This window comes from Entelurus aequoreus, linkage group LG21 (genome assembly GCF_033978785.1).
Source record: "Entelurus aequoreus isolate RoL-2023_Sb linkage group LG21, RoL_Eaeq_v1.1, whole genome shotgun sequence".
Lineage (NCBI taxonomy): Eukaryota > Metazoa > Chordata > Actinopteri > Syngnathiformes > Syngnathidae > Entelurus > Entelurus aequoreus.
In genome coordinates this window covers 23,261,585-23,286,924 of record NC_084751.1, presented here as the reverse complement: position 1 = coordinate 23,286,924, position 25,340 = coordinate 23,261,585, and the positions used below count along the sequence as shown (strand labels likewise).

At 40.7% G+C, this 25,340-nt stretch overlaps 2 protein-coding genes across 3 annotated transcripts; one reads left to right on the top strand and one right to left on the bottom strand.

Annotated features, from left to right (window-relative positions):
* The first annotated feature begins 6,249 nt into the window (after positions 1 to 6,249).
* Positions 6,250 to 13,777, top strand: hwa (huluwa). 2 transcript variants are annotated; one of them, XM_062031198.1, is made up of 3 exons: positions 6,250 to 7,104; positions 12,801 to 12,996; positions 13,092 to 13,244. In XM_062031198.1, the coding sequence occupies exons 1-3, from the start codon at positions 6,562 to 6,564 to the stop codon at positions 13,142 to 13,144; spliced, it is 792 nt and encodes a 263-aa protein (XP_061887182.1). In that variant the 5' UTR covers positions 6,250 to 6,561; the 3' UTR covers positions 13,145 to 13,244. The 2 variants fall into 2 exon arrangements, with proteins under 2 accessions (XP_061887182.1, XP_061887181.1); XM_062031197.1 differs by lacking the exon at positions 13,092 to 13,244 and adding an exon at positions 13,265 to 13,777 and having other exon boundaries at positions 6,251 to 7,104.
* A 261-nt stretch (positions 13,778 to 14,038) lies between these two features.
* On the bottom strand, positions 14,039 to 24,996 carry LOC133638512 (ATP synthase subunit alpha, mitochondrial). Its single transcript, XM_062031196.1, has 11 exons — positions 24,840 to 24,996; positions 20,051 to 20,126; positions 19,802 to 19,971; positions 19,560 to 19,733; positions 19,316 to 19,482; positions 17,521 to 17,821; positions 17,212 to 17,436; positions 14,819 to 14,926; positions 14,599 to 14,743; positions 14,377 to 14,527; positions 14,039 to 14,255 (listed from the first exon to the last, which is right to left on the bottom strand). Exons 1-11 carry the CDS (start codon positions 24,897 to 24,899, stop codon positions 14,177 to 14,179), a joined length of 1,656 nt encoding a protein of 551 aa, XP_061887180.1. The 5' UTR covers positions 24,900 to 24,996; the 3' UTR covers positions 14,039 to 14,176.
* Between the last annotated feature and the right edge of the window lie 344 nt (positions 24,997 to 25,340).

The window sequence follows — 25,340 nt, the reverse complement described above, 5'->3', positions numbered from 1 at the left end:
TAAAATGGGATATTGTGATTTCACAAGACTGTCTTAGAAGTGATCATTTGAAAATGTTCAATTTGAAAAATGTGCACTTAGAGAAAATATAAAAATAAAGTGTTGCATATTGATATTTATCTGTTTCTATATATATTTATTGTGAGAAATCATTAAGATGATCAGTGTTTCCACAAAGATAAATATCATTAATTATTAATAATAACAGAGTTAAAGGTAAATTGAGCAAATTGGCTACTTCTGGCAATTTATTTAAGTGTGTATCTAACTGGTAGCCCTTCGCATTAATCAGTACCCAAGAAGTAGCCCTTGGTTTCAAAAAGGTTGGTGACCCCTGCTTTAGATACATAACAAATAAGCTGAGTCAATGAAACATCTTGAATAGATTGTAATTTACACCCTCTCAGTTGTTTAAAATAAGTACAATAAATAGCAAGTTATGTATAATGTGTCAGGCAGCTGAAGGAACTCTAATTCACTTACTGTGGGAACGTCCGTGAATAAGAGTTGTGGTCTGTTGTGACAATTGTCTCGTTTGTCCAACCTAGGCCACCGTACCAGACCTGCTAATGTTAGCCAAGTTAGCTCTTGCGTGTTGAACGGTAGACGGAAATAAATGAGTCGTGTATGAAACAAGTTCAGCTTCCTCATTAGCATGACTTAGACTTAGACTTAGACAAACTTTATTGATCCACAAGGGAAATTGTTCCACACAGTAGCTCAGTTACAAAGGTTGGAAATGGTAAGGATGCACACAAGGGCACAAAAAGAGGGCGAAAACAAAAAGGTATAAAGTAGACTAAAATGTACCATAGTAGCAATATAAAATATAACATACATGTAATATTTACATATTATATATACTAGAGATGTCCGACAATATCGGATTGCCGATATTATCGGCCGATAAATGCTTTAAAATGTAATATCGGAAATTATTGGTATCTGTTTCAAAAAGTAAAATGTATGACTTTTTAAAACGCCGCTGTACGGAGTGGTACACGGACGAAGGGAGAAGTACGGAGCGGCAATAAACCTTAAAGGCACTGCCTTCACATGCCGGCCCAATCAAATAATATCTACGGTTTTCACACACACAAGTGAATGCAAGGCATACTTGATCAACAGCCATACAGGTCACACTGAGGGTGACCATATAAACAACTTTAACACTGTTACAAATATGCGCCACACTGTGAACCCACACCAAACAAGAATGACAAACACATTTCGGGAGAACATCCACACCGTAACACAACATAAACACAACAGAACAAATACCCAGAACCCCTTGCAGCACAAAATCTACAGGGACGCTAATATATACTACCCGCTATCCCTACCCAAAACACCCCCACCTCAACCCCGCCCCTCCCCTCCCCTCCCTCCTCGCCCACCTCAACCTCCTCATGCTCTCTCAGGGAGAGCATGTCCCAAATTCCAAGCTGCTGTTTTGAGGCATGTTAAAAAAAATCATGCACTTTGTGACTTCAATAATAAATATGGCAGTGCCATGTTGGCATTTTTTTCCATAACTTGAGTTGGTTTATTTTGGAAAACCTTGTTACATTGTTTAATGCATCCAGCGGGGCATCACAACAAAATTAGGCATAATAATGGATTTATTCCACGACTGTATATATCGATATCGGTTGATATCGGAATCGGTAATCAAGAGTTGGACAATATCGGAATATCGGATATCGGCAAAAAAGCCATTATCGGACATCTCTAATATATACAGTGTATACTGTACATGGTCACAGTTAAGGACTATATGTCTACTGTCACCAAAGAATGGCAAAGTTTGGGCTCAGAGCTGCTTCATTTTTTCATATTGAGGAAGCGCTTTTTTACGCTTTCGGACCAGACCTGTCAATACCTCTTGTGTGCAGTCTGAAATCAGCAGCCAAAGGAAAAAAATACAAAGACAGACGTAGAAATGCATCGATGACGGCAAACTTAAGGAGTTCATTTTCATTTACCGTTCGATTGACTGACTTACAACTATTGGCCCAATCCAACAGTTTTATACATTAATTAATGCCGCCGGACATCGAATTGAATGCCATTAAAGGCCTTAATTTTCGCAAAATCCCTTTAATGCCCTGTGGAAACCCTGTTAAATGTGGCTTCCTGATTCTGGCAGTGTTGGCGTATTTGGCGAATCTGAATCGCTGCCAACAACCACGTAGGGTTCAGTTCATCGCCATGAGGACGAACCAAATATGTTGCCAGTTTTTGTAATTTGTCTTTTCCTTGCGCTTTGCTGCTCAACTTGTACAAACCCTGTTTCCATATGAGTTGGGAAATTGTGTTAGATGTAAATATAAACGGAATACAATGATTTGCAAATCATTTTCAACCCATATTCAGTTGAATATGCTACAAAGACAACATATTTAATGTTCAAACTGATAAACTTTTTTTTTTTTGCAAATAATCATTAACTTTAGAATTTGATGCCAGCAACACGTCACAAAGAAGTTGGGAAAGGTGGCAATAAATACTGATAAAGTTGAGGAATGCTCATCAAACACTTATTTGGAACATCCCACAGGTGTGCAGGCTAATTGGGAACGGGTGGGTGCCATGATTGGGTATAAAAGTAGATTCCATGAAATGCTCAGTCATTCACAAACAAGGATGGGGCGAGGGTCACCACTTTGTCCACAACTGCGTGAGCAAATAGTCAAACAGTTTAAGAACAACGTTTCTCAAAGTGCAATTGCAAGAAATTTAGGGATTTCAACATCTACGGTCCATAATATCATTAAAAGGTTCAGAGAATCTGGAAAAATCACTCCTCGTAAGCGGCATGGCCGGAAACCAACATTGAATAACCGTGACCTCCGATCCCTCAGACGGCACTGTATCAAAAACCGACATCAATCTCTAAAGGATATCACCACATGGGCTCAGGAACACTTCAGAAAACCACTGTCACTAAATACAGTTCGTCACTACATCTGTAAGTGCAAGTTAAAGCTCCACTATGCAAAGTGAAAGCCATTTATCAACAACATCCAGAAACGCCGCCGGCTTCTCTGGGCCCGAGATCATATAAGATGGACTCATGCAAAGTGGAAAAGTGTTCTGTGGTCTGACGAGTCCACATTTCAAATTGTTTTTGGAAATATTCGACATTGTGTCATCTGGACCAAAGGGGAAGCGAAACATCCAGACTGTTATCGACGCAAAGTTCAAAAGCCAGCATCTGTGATGGTATGGGGGTGCATTAGTGCCCAAGGCATGGGTAACTTACACATCTGTGAAGGCACCATTAATGCTGAAAGGTACATACAGGTTTTGGAACAACATATGCTGCCATCTAAGCGCCGTCTTTTTCATGGACGCCCCTGCTTATTTCAACAAGACAATTCCAAGCCACATTCAGCACGTGTTACAACAGCGTGGCTTAGTAAAAAAAAAGAGTGCGGGTACTTTCCTGGCCTGCCTGCAGTCCAGACCTGTCTCCCATCGAAAATGTGTGGCGCATTATGAAGCGTAAAATACGACAGCGGAGACCCCGGACTGTTGAACGACTGAAGCTCTACATAAACAAGAATGGGAAAGAATTCCACTTTCAAAGCTTCAACAATTAGTTTCCTCAGTTCCCAATCGTTTATTGAGTGTTGTTAAAAGAAAAGGTGATGTAACACAGTGGTGAACATGCTCTTTCCCAACTACTTTGGCACGTGTTGCAGCCATGAAATTCTAAGTTAATTATTATTTGCAAAAAAAAATAAAGTTTATGAGTTTGAACATCAAATATCTTGTCTTTGTAGTGCATTCAATTGAATATGGGTTGAAAAGGATTTGCATATCATTGTATTCCGTTTATATTTACATCTAACACAATTTCCCAACTCATATGACAACGGGGTTTGTATGTCCACTATAAGTAATTCCAATCATGTTAACTTTGAGTAAATGCTCACCATCCGTCTCACCACCGTCTCACCACCTCTGTTTACAAGTGACTGATGAAGTCACGTGTTGGACGGTTGATTAAGATTTTACGCAAAAAACACTTGGACCCCCAAGTGTTTTCTGGGTAAATATGAACAATATTGTCATCGGCGAGCCACTTGTAAATTATTTGCGCGACGTAAAGTGAAATGTGAAAGTAAAATTAAAGTCAATTATAACAGTGAAGTTAATTAATTAACTCATATTATATTCTACACAAGGTGAATGTTTATATTCACCTTGGAGAAAGCAAACCTCCAAGTTTAAGTAAATAGTGGTATTTCAGTTTGAGCACATAATAAGATAAGGCCCCTTAGTTTGATATTCGCAGGTGGATTGGATCCTTTCTCGTAGGAAAGAGGCCCTAATTGGGACTTCAGAATGCAAAAGTGATAACCATATCCTTCAGAAAAGATTACCTGTCTAGCTCAACGCCAACATTTGAGTTATGACTTAAAGCAGTTGTTTTCCAGACACTTAAACACAAACATCTCTTTTTATGGTCAGGATACGCTGTCCTGACTTAGCACACACAAACAGGGATAGGAAGGAGGAATATAAAACTCAAACATAACGTTACTGTGGCCAACTAAAGAAAAAGCAAGATTAATTTGCGGAATTCTGTACGACAACGCTTACAAAATGTACTATTTTTGGCCACTGTAACACTACACACAGTTTAAACAGTAAACTGTGTTTGAATATGGAAACTAAAACATTGTACTTAAATAAAAAATCTAATCATAATTAATTTAGCATAAAAGTGAAGTAAACATTGTACTAAAATGAATATCAAAATATAGTTTTTAAAGATTTAATGAAAATTTAACTAGATGAGGCAATTCCTGAAGGAACTGTGTGTGAATGCTCCAATGCTGAAGTTGAACTGAAATCCTCTTTTTTTTTTTTTAGAATTGTTGAAGTAGAGCACAACATTCCTGAACAAGCTGAATATTTTAAAGTTGAAACAGTTTGAATCAGATGAAAAATGTGGGAGCTGTGGAACATTGAAGAATGTCCCATTCATGTCAATGGAAATTTCCCCAAAAAATGGGAATTTCGGGAAAAGTGGGAATGTTTTTTTTTTTTAAATAATAAAAAACTTGAATGGTCTGAATGAGTTGAAATGGTTGGTGTTTAAATTTTTCAAATCGGTTGCGAAATGTTGAAGTAGTAACATGTTGAATTGAAAAATGGTATTAATGATTCCTGTAATTTCTAGAAAAACGGGAATTTTTACAGTTCAAAAAAACATTTCATTTTTTGTCCTGATTAAGAGGAATGTTTTGACGGTGGAATGGTTGAAGTGGGTTGAAAAATGTGGGAGGAGTAGTCGCCAGAAAAAGGGTGGAAAAAGGGCTTTGGAAAACCAAGGAATTCTGGAAAATCCTGGAATTGTTTTGAACTTGGAAAAATGGTAGTTTGAATTTCCAGAATGGTGGAATGTGTTGAAGGTGGAATGGTTTGAATTTGGTTGAAAAGGTGGAAATGGTGCAAGTTAGAAAAATGGCCAATTCATTTTGAATGGGAAAAATGTCCCGGAAAACCTGGAATTCGGGGAAATCTGGGAATTTTTGGAATTTGGCTCAACAGTTTGAAGTTGGATTGATTGATTGATTGAGACTTTTATTAGTAGATTGCACAGTACAGTACATATTCCGTACAATTGACAAATGGTAACACCCGAATAAGTTTTTCAACTTGGGGTCCACGTTAATCATCCATCCATCCATTTTCTACCGCTCGTCCCTTTTGGGGTCGCGGTGGGTGCTGGAGCCTATCTCAGCTGCATTCGGGCGGAAGGCGGGGTACACCCTGGACAAGTCACCACCTCATCACAAGGCCAACACAGATAGACAACATTCACACTCACATTCACACACTAGGGCCAATTTAGTGTTGCCAATCAACCTATCCCCAGGTGCATGTCTTTGGAGGTGGGAGGAAGCCGGAGTACCCACGGGGAGGACATGCAAACTCCACACAGAAAGATCCCAAGCCCGGGATTGAACTCAGGACTACTCAGGACCATCGTATTGTGAGGTACATGCACTAACCCCTGCCCACCGTGCTGCCCCCACGTTAATCAATTCATGGTAAATTCATGGAACGGTTTGAATCGGGTGAAAAATGTGGAAGGTAGAGTGTGCCAAAATCTGGAGAAGACGAAGAAGTTGAATAAAAAATAGATGAATTTTGGATTAGAAAGCCATGACAATATTCATACATTTTAGGCAGGAGATGCAATGTAGTTTTTTGCACTCTGGTCAACTATCCCCCCCTAGTGGCGGGGAGTCGCCATAGCACACTGCAGCCACGTCAACATAATTGCGCTCAGCTGTTGCTCTGTAAACTTTCCCTGCCTGCCTTTTACACGTGTCTCATTTCGTGTTACAAAACACGAACCCACGCAGCATTTGACAACAAATATGTTGAAAGACGACAGTCTTCCCGTTTGAAAAGCCGCTAACTAACCCAAAATGGCCCACGTTGATTGACACGTCAAACCACGTGTGTTGCAGACACGCTGCGTGGATGTTTATTTCCACATCTCTAATATAGTCACCTTTTCATGTCCTGCGGAATGAAATGTCACGTCAGAGCACCTCCCCTAACCTGAGTGAAGGGTACCCAGTGACTAACCTCACCCTGGTGGTCCTCCTGCTCATCCCGGCTGTTGTCCTCCTGCTGCTCCTCAACTGCGTCTTCCTGGGCTACAAGCTCTTCCTGCTGTCCAAGAGGGGCCGGGAGACCACCGAGGACTTCCCGCTGAAGAGAGCCAGCAGGAGCTCGTCGCCCGACGTGCTGGTCTTCCCCACGCGGATGGCGTACATGTCACTGTCCGAGCCCGCCTTGCCTCACCCGGTGACCTCCTCCAGGGCTTCGTCGAGGGTCGGAGGGGAGCACAGGATACGGCTTCTGATGCCGGATGGGGCTACCGGGTCAGGGTCCTGGAGGGCGCCGAGTAGCATCCGGACATCCGGGGCTGGGAGACCCGACCTGGCCTCCGGGTCACGGACGCGATGCATCGACACGGCCGGGTGGCGTCACAGTGCGCCGGTGTTGCCCACGCAGTCCAGTGACTCGGAAGCCGGGGTCAGGCTGCACCTGGTTCCGCCCAACTCCCCCACGGTAAAGTTCATAAATTATTATTTTTTACGTTTGGTGTGCTTTCTTACACCGATTTAATCATGTAAATCAGGGGTCCCCAAACTACGAGCCGCAGGAAGTCCCAAGTTAAAATTAAAATATATATAAATATATTTCTTTATTTATTTGTTTTAATTATTTATTTATTTTAATCTGTCCTTTCTACTCCATTTTCTACCGCTTGTTACTCTCGGTGTCTCCTAGCCCAGTGGTTCTCAACCTTTTTTCAGTGATGTACCCCCTGTGAACATTCTTTTAATTCAAGTACCCCCTAATCAGAGCAAAGCATTTTTGGTTGGAAAAAAAGAGATAAAGAAGTAAACTACAGTGCAAAATATTGCTCATTTGTAGTGGTCTTTCTTGAACTATTTTGGAAAAAAAAGATATACAAATAACTAAAAACTTGTTGAAAAATAAACAAGTGATTCAAATATAAATAAAGATTTCTACACATGGAAGTAATCCTCCCCTTAAAGTGCCCTCTTTGGGGATTGTAATAGAGATCCATCTGGATTCATGAACTTAATTCTAAACATTTCTTCACAAAAAAAGAAATCTTTAACATCAATATTTATGGAACATGTCCACAAAAAATCTAGCTGTCAACACTGAATATTGCATTTCTTTTCACAGTTCTTTTTGACAGACATTTTAGTGAGGGTCAAACCATCATGGCATGGGGGGAAACTCTGGGTTTATGGTAATGAATGGAATAGCCTACTTGATTTGATGTTCAGTTTATGAACTTACATTCATATTTTGTTGAAGTATTATTCAATAAATATATTTATAAAGGATTTTTGAATTGTTGCTATTTTTAGAATATTTAAAAAAAATCTCACGTACCCCTTGGCATACCTTCAAGTACCCCCAAGGGTATGCGTACCCCCATTTGAGAACCACTGTCACCGCCAGCGTCCAAAATCCGGCCCGCAGGAAGTCCCAAGGTAAAATAAAAATAAATATCCATCCATCCATCCATCCATCCATTTTCTACAGCTTATTCAATCAATCAATCAATGTTTATTTATATAGCCCTAAATCACAAGTGTCTCAAAGGGCTTATTCCCTTCGGGGTCGCGGGGGGCGCAGGAGCCTATCTCAGCTACAATCGGGCGGAAGGCGGGGTACACCCTGGACAAGTCGCCACCTCATCGCAGGGCCAACACAGATAGACAGACAACCTTCACACGCACATTCACACACTAGGGCCAATTTAGTGCATGTTGCCAATCAACCTATCCCAAGGTGCATGTCTTTGGAGGTGGGAGGAAGCCGGAGTACCCGGAGGGAACCCACGTTTATTTTTTTTAAATCTGTCCTTTCTGATCCATTTTCTACCGCTTGTTACTCTTGGTGTCTCCTAGCCGCTCATAAAATGCATTTTCCCATCGATAACATGACATCATCGCGCTTGCAATATATATATATATATATATATATATATAAATGTGACCAAATCTGCTGGGTCAAAAGTATACATACAGCAATGTTAATATTTGGTTACATGTCCCTTGGCAAGTTTCACTGCAATAAGGCGCTTTTGGTAGCCATCCACAAGCTTCTGGCAAGCTTCTGGTTGAATTTTTGACCACTCTTCTTGACAAAATTGGTGCAGTTCAGCTAAATTTGTTGGTTTTCTGACATGGACTTGTCTCTTCAGCATTGTCCAAACGTTTAAGTCAGGACTTTAAGAAGGTCATTCTAAAACCTTAATTCTAGCCTGATTTAGCCATTTTTTTACCACTTTTGACATGTGTTTGGGGTCATTGTCCTGTTGGAACACAAAACTGCGCCCAAGGCACAACCTCTGGGATGATGATTTTAGGTTGTCCTGAAGAATTTGGAGGTAATCCTCCTCTTTCATTGTCCCATTTACTCTCTATAAAGCACCAGTTCCATTGGCAGCAAAACAGGCCCAGAGCATACTACCACCACCATGCTTGACATTAAGTCTGGTGTTCCAGGGATTAAAGGCCTCACCTTTTCTCCTCCAAACATATTGCTGGGTATTGTGGCCAAACAGCTAAATTTTTGTTTCATCCGACCACAGAACTTACCTCCAGAAGGTCTTATCTTTGTCCATGTGATGTCAGATAGATAGAATTTTTGACTCGGGGGCCGCATTGGGTTAAAAACACAGCCCTTCCCCATCATAAATATCATTATAAAATGAATATAGCCGTGAAAGTCCAATAATGTGGTTTGTTGAATTACCAAAGCGTCAAACACAAGGCCAGGTTCAGTCAATAAATTATACCTTATCGTTCCTTACTAAATGTATTCTTTCCCATTTTTTGTCAGGAAAAAATAAATGTATTGCATGTAATTTGAAATCTTTTAAATTGAATATCTAATAACGCAACAACGATGCAAACATGTCAAACTTTGTTTGATTAAAATACAAATTTAAAATTTGCTTGACTTGTGATTTCAAAGCAAGTTACCCATCAAAGTGTACAGTGTTGAAATGACAATAGATTTTAAGGTTAAAAATTGGCAGCTCATTTGCCAGAATTTTACTGTAAAAAACGCTACCGTTTTTCCATTTACAATAATACGACTGTAAAATACTGTAAAATTTTACGGCGAAACTGAGCTGTCAGTTCTTAAATGCGAAATCTGTTATTTATTTATTTTTTTATGGTGCCCAGCATGTTGTCCCCACCTTTTTCTGTCTCCTGCGGTTCTCTTCACCTCTTGCCATGAGGCTCTGGCTCTGCCTAAATCAGACCTAGGCAAATTAAGGCCCGGGGGCCACATGCTGCCCGTTAAGCTTTTCAATCTGGTCCGCTGGACATTCCCCAAAAAAAGTTTTAGATTTTTAAGATGGAAACTGTATGATGTGCAGTGATGTTTTCAAATCACCGTAAGTCTTGGACTATACAAAGTATTTCCATGGTTGGAATCTGCACTTTTGCATGATATACTAGTTACTATGGTAATCTAAGTCACAGCAGCTCAGACGAGGCACCAAGCAGTGTGGGTGGGGAGCGTTTCCACAGAGTGTTTTTAGAGCGGCCAGCCTGAAATGCGGGTGTCAGGGACAGACGCGGAAGGAGATTTTTACAACAAAGTTCTAAAGCTTAGTGATATATCAGATTGTAGGTGGGTTTATTTACCCTTTGCGTTCATCTTTCGCTGTGTTTGTTGCATTTTTGTTGCGTTTCGCTTGATTGTAAAATATGTCGATCGAGAGTGTGTGTGACGTTGATGTTGTCAATATTCAGTGTTTTATTATTCATAGGTAATATTGTAAATCCTACATTCTTACTTTTTCATGTACATTCTGGGTGTCTCATTCAGTAAAAAAAATGTAAAATTCACGGTCTGTCCGTAACATTTTTAGCATTTATTCAGACATTATTGGGAGGTTTTGTATTAGTACCGGCCCCCAGACACATTTTTTTCCTCTAAATTTGGCCCCCCCGAGTCAAAATAATTGCCCAGACATGGCCTAGATCTTTGTGAACACCCCTCCTCCAGGACAGCCTTGGCCTTTCTCTTCTTCAATTCCCTTGAGCGTTCCATTCAAGGGCAGCTCTGGTGATGGATGTTGGAGGTTTCAGAAGAGTGTGGCCTACAATCCATCTCCACTTCCTTCTTCTGATTGTAGCTTCGACTCGCTCCTGATTTGTTTTTACTAACAGTTCCTGGATACGGATATCTTAGGCCACCACATTCCCAAAATGTGGCGTAGTTTTGAGGTAACGAAGGTCTGGAGGATCTTGATGTTGAGTTGCGTCAGGCCCCACATTCGTAGTCGTGTACTAGAATGGACTTCACATTGGATTCAGAGATCCGTAATTTGGTTTTGGTGGAGATGTTCCTGGACCTCCAGACTGGTTTTAACTGGGCAAATGCAACCTTGGCCTTCCCTATGTGTGCCTCCACATTCTTGTTTGCCCCTCCATCATTGCTGATAACACTTCTGAGATAGGTGAAGTCATTTACTATCTCCAGCTTTGTTCCTCTGCAGCATACAGGTCTGGCTTTCCCAGCTGTTTGGTTTTAATGGAATTGTTGTCAGTCCAACCCGTCTTGAGTTGTGTTCTACTTTCCCCCGTTTTCTCCCTCATCTGTTTGATGCTTTGGTTCAGAAAGGCACATACAGTGTATGTAAAAATATAATCAAATGCAAAGGCCAATGATTCTCAAACTGTGTAGTGGTACACCAAAGAACCAGTTATTTTTTCAAACAGTGTTACTGTTCAAACTGTGTGATATTACAGTGGCCAAAAAATATGACATATTTTAGTTAAATAAAACCTAAGCCTTGTTTTTAATGTATATTTAAGCCGACTACGCTACTATATTTAAATGTTGGTCATGATTGTGGTACTTGGAAAGCCAAGTGTTTTCTGAGGTGGTATTTGTTGAAAAAAAAGTTTGAGAACCATGCACTAGCATAGGCAATTGTATAATATCATGAGGTTAATATTTATACATTTATACTCATAAATTCTTCACGGTTACAAGCGGCTCTGACTGTGACATGGCCCTCAGTGAAAACGAGGTCAACACCCCGTTTGCCTAGCTCGTCTAGCTCGTTCCACATGGATAGCAGCACACCTAACTTCGAGCACACAGACGTCATGACATCACTGAAGCACCTTTAATAACGCAGGACCAGCATTTTGGAACAAAGATAGGGTCATAGTAGAAAGGTAAAAAAAATATCATTTTTGTGGCGGCATACGTTTAAGCAAGTTATGTTTAAGTTTCACTTTTACATCTCATTGCACACACCTGTAGTGCGTTCTAGGACCCTGTATTTAAAGTTAGACACAGAAGTGTCCCTAGTTTGTAGGATCTTAAGACCCAAACTCTTGTAGGACATGCATTTTTAATTTATCTTGGCTATTTGGAACCCAGAGTATAAAAACAAAAAAAACCTCAATTGCCATCTGAACTGTTTTCAGCCATCTTGAATCATGTGATGTGGTATACTTTTCCTCCACCACTAATTGGCAGTATAATGACCTCGTAATTGGAAACCAGGGTTTTGTAGATAAATATGTTGTATTTTGGTCTACACAACCAAAAATATGTCCACATATGTGAGTCCTAAGAAGTTAAAAACAGGGAGAGACTTAACCAGCAGGAGATGCACTAATAGTCATAAAAATGTATTGTTATGATTGGTATATTCCACTGATAATCCAATGTATATCAGCTAATATCTATTTTACGTTCATTCAGGGGGTTTATTTAGACAATTTTAACAAATCAAAAAGTTAGTGTTTGACAAAATCAATGCAGTATTTTTGAGTGCATGTAAACATACCAAGTGTGTGTTTATGAGGTGGCGACATTAGGTTTAGCCTTAGGGTGGGATGGGGGCCCAGAATTTGGTGCTACGCCCCTGGCTGTGTAGAACCGCATTGCTTCATTTGGAGGGTTGTTTCTAATATTGTGACTTTACTTTTTGACAAGTTAGATAAGGTATATCTAAACAAAATACTACAAAACATTCATGCACCACAGAATATAAAAATGTCTGCTATACAACAAAAAAGTTGCATTATTGCCAGCAAAGCTGACAGGGCACCTGTAAAACCAAGGTTGAAATACTATTTTTTATGGCTTTTAATTGCAGAATATCAGCATTTATTGTTCATATATTTCTGCATGTGTCTTTGCAGGGTTTTTCATTGTTTCCTTGCTTACATCCATAGGAAATTGGGCATGTGGTTCAAGTCCATCACAGCAGCAGTGCCTACGAGTTGCTGAACGAGTGGAGCCCAGGCGATGTGAACTTTGACAAAGTGGACATGGAGTGCGAGTACAACAATCCATCCTCAGAGGAATCCTGCGTCAACACATCTGCAGTGCAAGGTTCCGGCCTGGATAGTGACTTTGGTGCCAGCGCAGGTTTGTTATGTTATAGGGCTTTCTTTTGACTCCATATGTAAGGGGGGGAATATTTCTACATCAGATGACCCTGCATTGGTGTGTGTGTTGGTAAGTGACAGGAAGAAAATCTCTGACACACTTGGGCAAAAGTCCTAAGGCTCTTTAGCCCCATGACCTGACTTTTCTGGGGAGAAAACAATCTTGTATTACCGGTATATAAAACTTTTTTTTTTTTAAATTCTTTTAATGATTTAAAAAACATACGCAATAAATGTTTCCTGTCCAGGTGTGTCCCTGCGAATTCTGTCAGCAGACAGCGACGGTTTGTCCAATGGCGCGGTGTCGGCATTGGAGTGGGACTATTATGACCCCTGCTACGTCAGACAAAACAACGTGTCCAAACATAAACACCATCGACCCGCCATGCACACAAAACAGTACTGGGTGTAAACAAAAACAAATAACCCAGCTTTCAGTACTGTTAGTTTTAATGTTTATTTATTTAGATTCTATTTAAAAAGCGTGTTGTGGATTTTTATGTTTGTCTCACGTCTTACGTTGACCTGTTACATTCACAAGTTTTTTTTTAATATTTTGAGTGCACCCAACACTGAATTTCTTATAATTGGAAGCTGACCTTTTCAAATGACTTAGTGCACTTTTCACATGTTTAGTCTCACATTTCACAATGTTATGTACAGTTTAACTTTTGAAAGTAATTGTTTGATTTTAACTTGTCATGAGAGTATTTGTATTTTGTACAATTTATTGAGTTTGGCCTATTAAATGGGTGAATTTGGGGCTTTTAGGTGGAGTTTGTTTGCCTGACACTGGTTGCTAAAGAATCACCTTGAACTTTTGTTAACCCATCCATTTTCTACTGCTTGTCCCTCTCTGGGTCACGGTGGTGGCTTTAGCCTATTCTAGCTGCATTCGGGCAGAAGGCGGGGTACACCCCAGACAAGTCGCCACCTCATCGCACGGCCAACACAGACAGACTAATTAGACCAGTGACTATCATTTCTTGGTATGTGTGTTTATGAATGAAAATTAGCCATGCAACGAGCTGGAATACTTTATTCTCGGCAAAGAGATTTCTGTACATTACGGATCGGGTGCCACTTGGAGGTTTCGTAGAAAGTACAACTGACGAAGCACTATGTAAATCACAGAAGACGACCGAAACAAACTGAAAATGTTACTCAAAGCTGGAGAGGAAGTTTAACACAACCTCCTTGAGCTTCGCATCTGAGGCCTCTGAGATTTGACCGTCAGCCCTGTGAAGAGCAAGAAGAGTTTAGTTATAAAATTACAAAAAATACTGCCCTGTCAATCAAAATTGATAAAGGCGGAATATTTGTTGCAGGTGTCCCTAATGAAGTGTCCCATGAAACTTACCTGATAGCAGCCAGCAGGTCTTGCTGCTGACTCAAGATGTGCTGCAAGAAAGCCTTCTCGAACTTGGTGATCTTGCTGGGCTCCATCTTGTCCAAATGTCCCCTCACGCCAGCGTAGATGACTGTGACTTGCTCTTCGATGGCCATGGGAGCTGGAAAACAGCATTGATGTTGGTATTTAAAAAAACAATCTAGCTGTAGTTTCTGGTAGCAAAATACTTACAGTATTGGCCCTGCTTCAGGAGCTCAGTGAGACGGACACCACGGTTCAGCAGCTGCTGCGTGGCTGCGTCCAGGTCGGAACCGAACTGAGCAAAGGCGGCCACCTCACGGTACTGGGCCAGCTCCAGCTTCATGGTACCGGCCACCTAATGGGGGTTAATGTCAGTAACGGCTGTAAAAATCTCTCTTTAGCAAAAAAAAATTAAATAAGTGGCATGAACCTGCTTCATGGCCCTGGTCTGGGCGGCTGATCCGACACGTGACACGGACAGACCAACGTTGATGGCGGGGCGGATGCCCTTGTAGAAAAGCTCGGTCTCCAAGAAGATCTGAGGGAGAATCCTATTATTTAGTGTTAAACACAACATTTTTCAAGCATAGAAAACATTGTAACGCCTCACGTAGGCCTACTCTGTGGCCAGCATAGCTAGCTTGGACTCTAAGCAGTCGGCTAGCCACAGCGCATCGGAAAGCGTGAACAAGTCAATGAGTGTGGGTTGTAGTCGGCCTGATAGTGTGCTTAGCTCTAAGCAACCAGCTAACCAAGGTGCGCCGGAAAGCGGCCGAGTTAGCGGTTTTATACGGCAATCTAAAAAAAAAAGAAGAAAAAAAAAGTATCACTTTGGCTAGAAAAATAGCGGAATTCTGCTAAATAACTGACATCTGGGGTGCCTGTATATTCAGACAAAAACACAGGATGGCAATGTAACAATATCAATTGAATATTTAAATTATTTCCTACTGTTGGCTCTGATTTAAATGTTTGCCCTTAAAGTCCTGTGTGCAGGGACTTATTTTTTGAGTTTATAAATAAAACATTTTGATGATAAAAGTTATTGATATAACCACGGTACTATCGAGTGTGTATTGATTCTATACTTGTAAGGGTGTAATGGCACGTGTATTTGTATTGAACCGTTTCGGTACGGGGGGTTCGGTTCGGAACGGAGGTGCACCGAACGAGTTTCCACACTGTGATGTAACATTATCAGGTAATCAATCAATCAATCAATGTTTATTTATATAGCCCTAAATCACAAGTGTCTCAAAGGGCTGTACAAGCCACAACGACATCCTCGGTACAGAGCCCACATACGGGCAAGGAAAACTCACCCCAGTGGGACGTCAATGTGAATGACTATGAGAAACCTTGGAGAGGACCGCATATGTGGGTAAGCCCCCCCCCCCCGTAGGGGAGACCGAAAGCAATGGATGTCGAGTGGGTCTGACATAATATTGTGAAAGTCCAGTCCACAGCGGATCCAACACATCAGCGAAAGTCCAGTCCATAGTGGGGCCAGCAGGAACCATCCCGAGCGGAGACGGGTCAGCAGCGTAGAGATGTCCCCAACCGATGCACAGGCTAGCGGTCCACCCCGGGTCCCGACTCTGGACAACCAGCACTTCAAGGGACCTTTATTTTGAAGGCGAGTTGCTCCCTCCTCTAGTTTCCGGTAGTCTCCGCACAACAGTCAGACGCTCACTCGTTTACACACGAGACGGATTTATGTGTTTCAGTGCTCCAAGTTTGTTGTTTCTTCCCACAAAGTGCCTTGGAAACATTTTCCAGGTCCTGTGTCTGTTTTATAAGTAACATGAAGACGTTGCGTGCCCGTGTAAATGTAGAAATAGTACTGTGCGACGATAGCTTGTTGCTACTTAACATGTAGCTTCTTTGCTGCTAGCTCACTCCTCTAAGGGAGGGTGCAATGTTTGTGTCTCTCCTCCTCAGTATATAATGTATATTATCCTGTGTTTGCAACCATTCCATATGTAAATCTTATTTATGTGTGGCTTTGAGTGTTACATAGGCTATGTACGGCTATTTACATAACTTTATGAGCACTGTTTACATGCTATTGTATGGGCTGTGTGTGTATGACTTAGTAGTGTTTGACACATATTTTGTGTCTCTTTATACAGTTTTACAAATAAATAAAGAAGAGAAGATAACAAAACAAAAGGGAAACAACATCCATCACACACAGAGCTATTTTAAAGCAATGTTAAAAGGATAAAGCCATAGTTTACAAATTTTGGTAAATAAATAACCAGAAAATGTATATTTTGTTGTTTTCTTACTGTACCAAAAATTAACCGAACCGTGACCTCTAAACCAAGGTACGTACCGAACCGAAATTTTTGTGTACCGTTACACCCTTATATACTTGGTATCGTTACTGTCGTTATTTGTATCGATACGCCTTCCTCTGTTGACAGTCAAGAGCTTGAGCTTAGCGGTTAGTAGCATGATTAGCTTATCGTTGTCTTCCAGTAATATTGTTACTTGTAAAAAAAGTTGTTTATTTGCCGCCTTTGATGCAAAGACTGCTGATTTAGAAGCAGTTTTGCACTGTGGAGAGACATTAACCACTAACAAGGAAGCTACATTGCGTTGAGGACAAATTTGTTAGCTTGTCGCTGTCAAATTTGCGGGACAAAGCTAGAATGTGTCAACATGCATTATTACAATATACCGATAAGATCAAATTTATATCATTTATATTGTGAAACCCTAAACGCAACTCGTATTTTTCCAGACTTGTTTTTAGGAAAAAATTCTTACATTTGGGTCAATACGATAATTTAAGTTTCCTCGTTGGCCAGTAATTACCTGTCCATCTGTAATGGAAATGACGTTGGTAGGAATGTAGGCTGACACGTCACCGGCCTGAGTCTCGATGACTGGGAGAGCAGTAAGGGAGCCACCGCCGAAATTGTCGTTCATCTTTGCAGCCCTCTCAAGCAGGCGGGAATGCAAGTAGAAGACATCTCCTGGGTAAGCCTCGCGGCCGGGGGGTCGACGCAGCAGCAGGGACATCTGACGGTAGGCGACGGCCTAATGGAGAAGCGCACAAATAAAAGGTTACCTTCAAACGTTGAAGGGTGATCTCCGCCTAAAGTGACAAACAAAAGCACTCACCTGCTTGGAGAGATCATCGTAGATGATGAGGGCGTGCTTGCCGTTGTCTCTGAAGTACTCCCCCATTGAGCAGCCAGAGTAGGGGGCCAGGTACTGCAGGGGGGCGGCGTCAGAGGCCGTGGCTGACACCACAATGGTGTACTTCATAGCGTCGGCGTCGGTCAACCTCTTGACCAGCTGGGCCACGGTGGATCGCTTCTGGCCGATGGCCACGTAGATGCAGTACAGCTTCTTCTTCTCATCAGTCCCTTCGTTGAAGCGCTTCTGGTTGATGATGGTGTCAATAGCGATGGCAGTTTTTCTGGTATTATTAAAAAAATCACAAATTAATAAAGGTGTTGATGTCTCCCTCGTCTTTGCACAAGCATTTTCATGGCGCTAGGATTAATTTAGTGTCAATTTCACATTTGCATCCATCCGTCTTCTACCGCTTGTTCCTGAACATTGATCCCGTGCAGTCTTGCCATGGGTACCATTTATTTACCAGTAGAGGGCGTAAGAAACCTAGAAATAACTAATTTCCTACCTAAAGAGGCTGCATAAAGTCTAATTTGCATAATTGATCATTATGCATGTGTAAGTACATTTTATGAATGCTGAAGGAGAAAAAAAGTGAACAAAGAACATGAAAAGCAAGACAAATATGTTTGGAAATACAAATTAACTCGGCTTGTTAAGGAGAGTAATATGTGCTTTCATGTTAAGATTCTCCACAGGGGTATAATATTTAAAATCACTAGATTTGTCTCTAGTCAGTCAGCATTTTTGAAAAACAGAATCTAGAGGGGTCTGAATACTTGCCAATCATAACTAAATCAGAAGCATCATACTTGTCTTCCTTTTCTCTGGTAGACCACATGAGGTGTGTTAAAGAGCAGATTTACGTTACTATCTATTGTACAGAGTTGGAATGACAAGCTACATTCGCAGACAGTCCCATTATAATGTGTTTATAAGCAAGTGGGCCTGGGCCGATAAATGTTGCTGAACAATATATTGTCCAACTAATTATTGCAGATAAACGATAGTGTCAGCATTATGTTGAGACTAAATAAAGTACTAATTTAATCATAATATAATACACAAATAATGCAAGTAACCCTTTAAAACGCAATAAACTTGTATTTCTCATTAGTATTTTTTAGCATTGCAATAGGTTGTACACCTGATGTCACGTCCGGCGCTAAAATGTGAGACTCGAAGTAGTGGGCCAGTGAGCGTCTGTTGTCAAAGCGTTCTGGGCAGCATTTTGCCTTTCTCAAAGAAAAATTATCTGTGCTTTAATTGCTTTAGGCTGTTGAAATGTTGGAACTGTTCAAATCGCAAAAAGGATAAAAGTTTTATCTTAAGAGTTCTAGGAAGGTCAAACGAGAGCAAGATTTTATGAAAGACAAGGAGAAAATGGCACACACTCTAGTTGTCCAAGGGAGCAAAGTCGAAGAACACACAAATTTGCAGTGATCACTTCGTTAAAGGTGTGTTTGATATACCATCAATTTTGGACTTTAAACCGCTACTTTTTTCCTACACTTTGAAACCTGCAGCTTATAAAGTTATTAATTATTAATCGTAATTATTATTTTTGCCATAATCATCCAGCCCTAAAACACGGACATGGCAATTTATCGAGCTCATTTTCATTTATCGTTCAATTAATTAGACAATACCAGACCTATAAACAATGGTAAACATGTAGTGCCAAATGTATCTCTGGCGGTTGAAATGTATCTATGGCGGGCCGGAACACAACACTGGAAGAATATACAGTACACTCAATTAAGGGGAGTCTTCCTACCCAGTCTGCCTGTCGCCAATGATGAGCTCACGCTGTCCACGGCCGATGGGCACCAAACTGTCGACGGCCTTGATGCCAGTCTGCATGGGTTCCCTCACGGAGATACGAGGGATGATGCCAGGGGCTTTCAGACCTACTCGCCTGCGGGTATTGGAGCCAAGGGGACCCTGTCACGGAATTAATGAAAAAAGGCGATTAGGAGTATAGAAGATACTGTAACTCTAAAGCTCATTTGCTTAGTCACCTTTCCGTCAATGGCATTTCCCAAAGCGTCCACAACGCGGCCAAGCAGTTCTTCGCCAACAGGAACATCCACAATAGCGCCAGTCCTCTTGACAATGTCTCCTTCCTTGATCAGCTTATCGTTACCGAACACCACAACGCCAACGTTGTCCGGCTCCAAATTCAGAGACATGCCCTGAAATCCAACAGTTTCAAACAAGTTAGTTCTAAAGTAAAATTAGAACCAATATTTAACAAATCCACCTTGAGCCCAGAGGAAAACTCCACCATCTCCTCGGCCTGCACGTTCCTGAGACCGTACACTCGAGCAATACCGTCACCAATGGAGAGCACTCGGCCGGTTTCCTCCAATTCAGCGCTGGTGTCCGCTCCCATGATCTTCTCCTCCAGGATGGAAGAGACCTCAGCGGTGCCTGAAATTTTAAAAGCAACCAGTGTTAATTTGGTAATAGGTCTGAAATACGTTATTACACCATTTCACCAAATGCAGACCTATTTTCTGCATCCATGGACTGGTGGTGTGGAGGTTCCTGACTCCAACACATGCTGCAGCAACATTTTTGGACACCTTCAAATGCAACAGAACGTTTTACACATTGGATGTGAAAAAAGTAACCTTTAAAAGTGACTTTAAGACTTAAAGTACCAGTGGAAAAACAAGTTGAATTTATATTCTTAATTGTGTTCCGTTGTATCCGTTTAAACCATATCCAATTGTATTTACAAACTGCAAAGTATGTGAAAATACCGTCTAAACATCACAAAATGACACAAATTCAGTTACTCATTTTGGATATTCCGCTCCGAACGTCTTCTGTAATTTCCATAAACTGACGTCACTGGAGTAACACTTCTGCACTCTGACCATAGTATCAGATCAGTCATACTGGAAGTATGCAGGAATTAGAGAGAGATGTGCTGTCTATCATTCACAATCCTTATACAAGACATGAACACATGTTTTTTTTAATGTATTCCAAGTAGTAAATAAATACATAGAAAGTCAGCTAACAATGTAGTTAATAGGGGCTCTCTATTTTTCCCACAAAACCAACCAACAATACTCTATATACACATCGTGACCTGGATATCAACCACATATTAGCAGTTATTATAAGCGCTAACCCAGAAATACTATTTTTTTAGCGGCGGATTGAAAACACACAGCTAAGTATCCCTCCACTGCTTTACTGTGGGCTGGCCGTGATGTCCCGCATCTTACCTTGTGAAAGTTATTCGAGATTATAAATCATGCCTCTCATTTGGATATTAGGAGGAATTAGCCATACATCTGGAAGTTGTTCATCTGTGACATCCAATGTATAGCCAGAGATCTATCAATCAAAGTTTATTTATATAGCCCTTAATCACAACTGTCTCAAAGGGCTGCACAAGCCACAACAACGAGATGGAGACAAACACACACAAACGAGGACTGTCTGCAGGGAGACTTTTCTTTTGTTAACCCTTTGTGTGCATCATGAATAATTTTGCATATAAACAGGAAGATACGGACATTCTGTCAGTCGTCATCAAAGTAAGACAAGACATCGTGCAGTAAGCTATCGTTTTCTTCAGTTTATACTTTGTATTTCTTGTTTAGCACTTAGCAGTAGTGCTACATAATGCTTAATATTTCACTAAAGCTGGATTTGTTTTAACCTGACTCTCGCCAGACCCTTGTAGTTTGCTTAGCTCAAGACAAGGGTCTGGGCTCGAAGGCATTGCAAACTCCTTCCAGATAGCAAAAAATAATGAACCCATCAGGATCGCAGGGTGGGATTTCATAGATGTGACATAGCACAGAAGGGACTGTTTGATTTAAACAACAATGGCGGCACGGAGCGAGGAGTCGTGTGCTGACATTGATTCTGCTATTGCAACGGTTTTGCGGCATCGATCGAACATTAATTATTTAAAAGATGAACAGAGAACGGTTTTGAAGGCTCTTCTTCCGACCGGGTTTGGATTTCCCAGCGTCGCTCTCATCAGCGTCACAGGTTGATTTCGATGTGAGTGGTTGAAGTAGCACGTCATTCAAGATAACGGACAAGTGCTTTATCCAATCACATACCTTTTTTTTTTTTTACAAGGCCCTGCCTTCATTTTCTCTCAAAATCGCTCGGGAATCTCAGTGAAATTGATACTATTTTGATCATATATATTTACTCACAAAAGTAAATTGATTGATTGATTGAGACTTTTATTAGTAGATTGCACAGTACAGTACATATTCCGTACAATTGACCACTAAATGGTAACACCCGAATAAGTTTTTCAACTTGTTTAAGTCGTGGTCCACGTTAATCAATTGATGGTACAAATATATACTATCAGCATAATACAGTCATCACACAAGTTAATCATCAGAGTATACACATTGAATTATTTACATTATTTACAATTCAGGGGGTGGGATGTGGAGGGGGTTAGGGCGGGGGGTGAGAGGGGTTGGTTTGGTTGATATCAGCACTTCAGTCATCAACAATAATATCATCTGAGAAATGAATGGACATTGAAACAGTGTAGGTCTGACTTCGTAGGATATGTACAGCGAGTAGGGATGATACTCGAAACCGGTTTTCCCGGTTGTTCGATAAGAAAAGAACCTAGTCCTCGGACTCTAATCCCTTTTTAAAAACCGGTACCCGTTATCGAGACCACTATAGTAAAGAAAAAGAGTTGGTTCTATATTCAAACCCCTCGGAACGAATCTCGTCCCGACCAGAAATGCTCCGTGTGACATCACAAGAAATCAGTCACGTAGCTCGGTCATTAAGCGCAGATAGCGAAAGCAGGAAAAAAATGGACGGGAAAAAGTGCTCCAAGGTGTAATAAAGTTCAAAACAAAAGGTATAATCCAATGAATAACTTTACTGGGAGATTTGAGCAGACTACAAACACATGAAGAACACTTTTACGACCAACCGGAAACATAGCAACGCACCTCCTTTACGGCAGCTGTCGCAACGTTCTTATAGCAACCGCAGCACATACATATATGACATGATCTCCCTTTTTCAACTTTTGTTTTTCTTTCCTTGTAAACAAAACAAAATCACACTGTATATGTGTTGTCTGTCTAATTATAAATAATGCAGACGAGGCGTGTTGGCTGAGTTCTTGACGTTTACTTTCACGGGTGACGACATGCAACAACACTTTTCGGGGCTACCGCGCATGCTCGTCACTCCCGTTGCATGATGGGTAGTGTAGTTGTTATATTCCCTAGCTCATAACATCTTTCCCCCTATAAAGAAATAATGTTAACTCAATAAAGTGTATTTCTTTTTTTAGCTTTAACTTTTCATTTTTTAGCATTGTAACCACATTTGCAAACAACTTTTCTATTCATAGAATTTTCTTTCAATAAAGAAATAAAGTGCAAAAATGTCAAAGCATCATAACAAACAGTTATGTCAAATAGCAGCAGAATTGCACTTTTTGGAGAGCTGTATTATTTCCAGTTTTGTGCCCAAGGGACTGATTTTATTTAACACTAGTATTATTTATACACCTATAGTGATCACAGAGACAGGTTGTTTTTGTGTTACCTTATATATTTGTTTTTCTGAAAAATCCCACTTAATATACTTTGGGTAACAACAGTCAATATTTTTATTTTTTTAGGGGGGCAACAGTCAATATTTATTTATTTTTTAGATTAAATTGTTTTCTTATATAATAAAAGTGAGCTTTTGTTAAACCAAATATTGTGTGTTTTTTTCCATATACAACAACCTATCTGGACTCGATAAGAGAATCGATAAGGAATCGGTTCGATAAGAGGATTCGATAATAGACTCGAACTCGATAATTTCTTATCAAACATCATCCCTAACAGCGAGCAGTGAACATAGTGAGCTCAGAAAGCATAAGAACAAGTATATACATTTGATTACTTACATTTGATTAATTACAATCCGGGGAGGTGGGATGTAGTGGGGGGGAGGGTGTTAGTCTAGGGTTGTAGTTGCCTTGAGGTGGTCTTTTAGTGTAGTTTTGAAGGAGGGTAGAGATGCACTTTCTTTTACACCTGTTGGTGTATTTAGGTGTTATACAACATTTATAGGCTAATATCTTCAATATAGAGGCAACTTGTTTCTCCACTCTACTGGTACTATAAATTGAGTATGCAAACATTAAATATGATTAACTAAGATAGCAGTATAATTTCCACCCCAGATCACACCTCACTCCTACCCACTTTTTCAAAGTGGGCTGGCTCAGGGCGGAGGACAGAGTAAAACAACTTGCACTGAGCCTAGTCTATAAAATCCGCTACACCTCCCTGATACCGAAGTACATGTCAAACTACTTTTTTAACGTAAATGACCACCATATCCACTACACCAGGGGGAGCTCCACTAACCACGTTAAACCCAGATTCCGAACTAACAAAGGTCTTAACTCATTCTCTTTCTATGCCACATCAATATGGAATGCGCTCCCAACAGGTGTAAAAGAAAGGGCATCTCTATCCTATTTCAAAACCGCAATAAAAGTACACCTCCAGGCAACTTCAACCCTAAACTAACACCCTCCCCGGATTGTTAATAATCAAATGTAGATACTTTTTCTTATGCCTTCTGATCTCTCTCTCTATGTCCACTACTTGCTGTACACATCCTACCAAGTCAGACCTACACTGTTTCAATGTCAATTTCTCTGTTCTCAATTGTTGATGACTGAAGTGATGATAACAACCAAACGTAACCCCCCTCCAGATCCCGGATTGTAAATAATTCAATGTATATACCCTGATGATTATCTTGTGTGATGACTGTATTATGATGATAGTATATATCTGATAGTGTATATCTGTATCATGAATCAATTTAAGTGGACCCCGACTTAAACAAGTTGAAAAACTTATTCGGGTGTTACCATTTAGTGGTCAATTGTACGGAATATGTACTTCACTGTGCAACCTACTAATAAAAGTCTCTATCAATCAATCAATCAATTCACAAAATGCTAACAAACGTGACCTTCAGTGCGAGATTCCATTGGCCATTGACACAAGCTAATGCACGACCATTGGCAATCCTAGTTTAGACAGATAGCACATATACATGAAATTATAAAGAATTATGTTCAGTGTAACATCTTGGCAAAAATGCAAGTTAGCTTGTAGCTAAGTAGTGACAGGCCCAGTCAGTGTGCTCCCTATGCTAGCACGTCCGCGTGTACACCTCCGCCACGGTTTTTCGCGCTTAAGCCCTACTTTCCGGTGCGAAATTGATCAAAAGAGAACATAATTCAGGGGGTATTTGCTTACATAGCCGGCCCGTCGAGGCAGAGAGCGGGCCAGGGCCGCTGCGACGCGTACTGACAGCATGTTGGAGTCCTGGGGTGACCGTTCTGCTCTCGGAGCGGAGAGAGAAGGATGGCGGATGTAGACGCCAAATTGAAGAAAGGTCACGGTAACCCGGATGTACTTTGAGGGTTAACTGTATTTTTAAAAGTACCTAAATTTGGGGAAACCTAAATGACTGGCAGTTAATTGGATAGAAGAAAATAAAGCAAGGAAAGCAGTCAGTCGTGTGCTCGGACTCCAGCAGTGCATTGATTAGTAATAAAAAACATAGCATCAGAAACAAGACAAGATTTATGAAATAGTTCAGGCAATCTGTAGAATAAATAAAGCGGGAGGTGTGGTAATATTTCTTTGGGTTCCTGATCATGTAGGAGTTGAGGGGAATTAATTAGCAGATAGACACGCAAAACAAGCAACCTCTAAAACAAAAGTAAACATGGAGATTAAGCACAGCAAAGAAGA

Bases quoted from the DNA above. Each gene is read 5' to 3' on its own strand.
- hwa (XM_062031197.1), top strand. From the start codon at position 6,562: ATGTCACGTCAGAGCACCTCCCCTAACCTGAGTGAAGGGTACCCAGTG. The intron at 7,105-12,800 runs GTAAAGTTCATA...TTACATCCATAG, and splicing joins TTCCGCCCAACTCCCCCACG to GAAATTGGGCATGTGGTTCA. The intron at 12,997-13,264 runs GTTTGTTATGTT...TTTCCTGTCCAG, and splicing joins TGACTTTGGTGCCAGCGCAG to GTGTGTCCCTGCGAATTCTG.
- LOC133638512 (XM_062031196.1), bottom strand. From the start codon at position 24,899: ATGCTGTCAGTACGCGTCGCAGCGGCCCTGGCCCGCTCTCTGCCTCGA. The intron at 19,734-19,801 runs GTGGATTTGTTA...GTTGGATTTCAG, and splicing joins AGTTTTCCTCTGGGCTCAAG to GGCATGTCTCTGAATTTGGA. The intron at 17,437-17,520 runs GTGAGTGCTTTT...CTTCTCCATTAG, and splicing joins ACGATGATCTCTCCAAGCAG to GCCGTCGCCTACCGTCAGAT.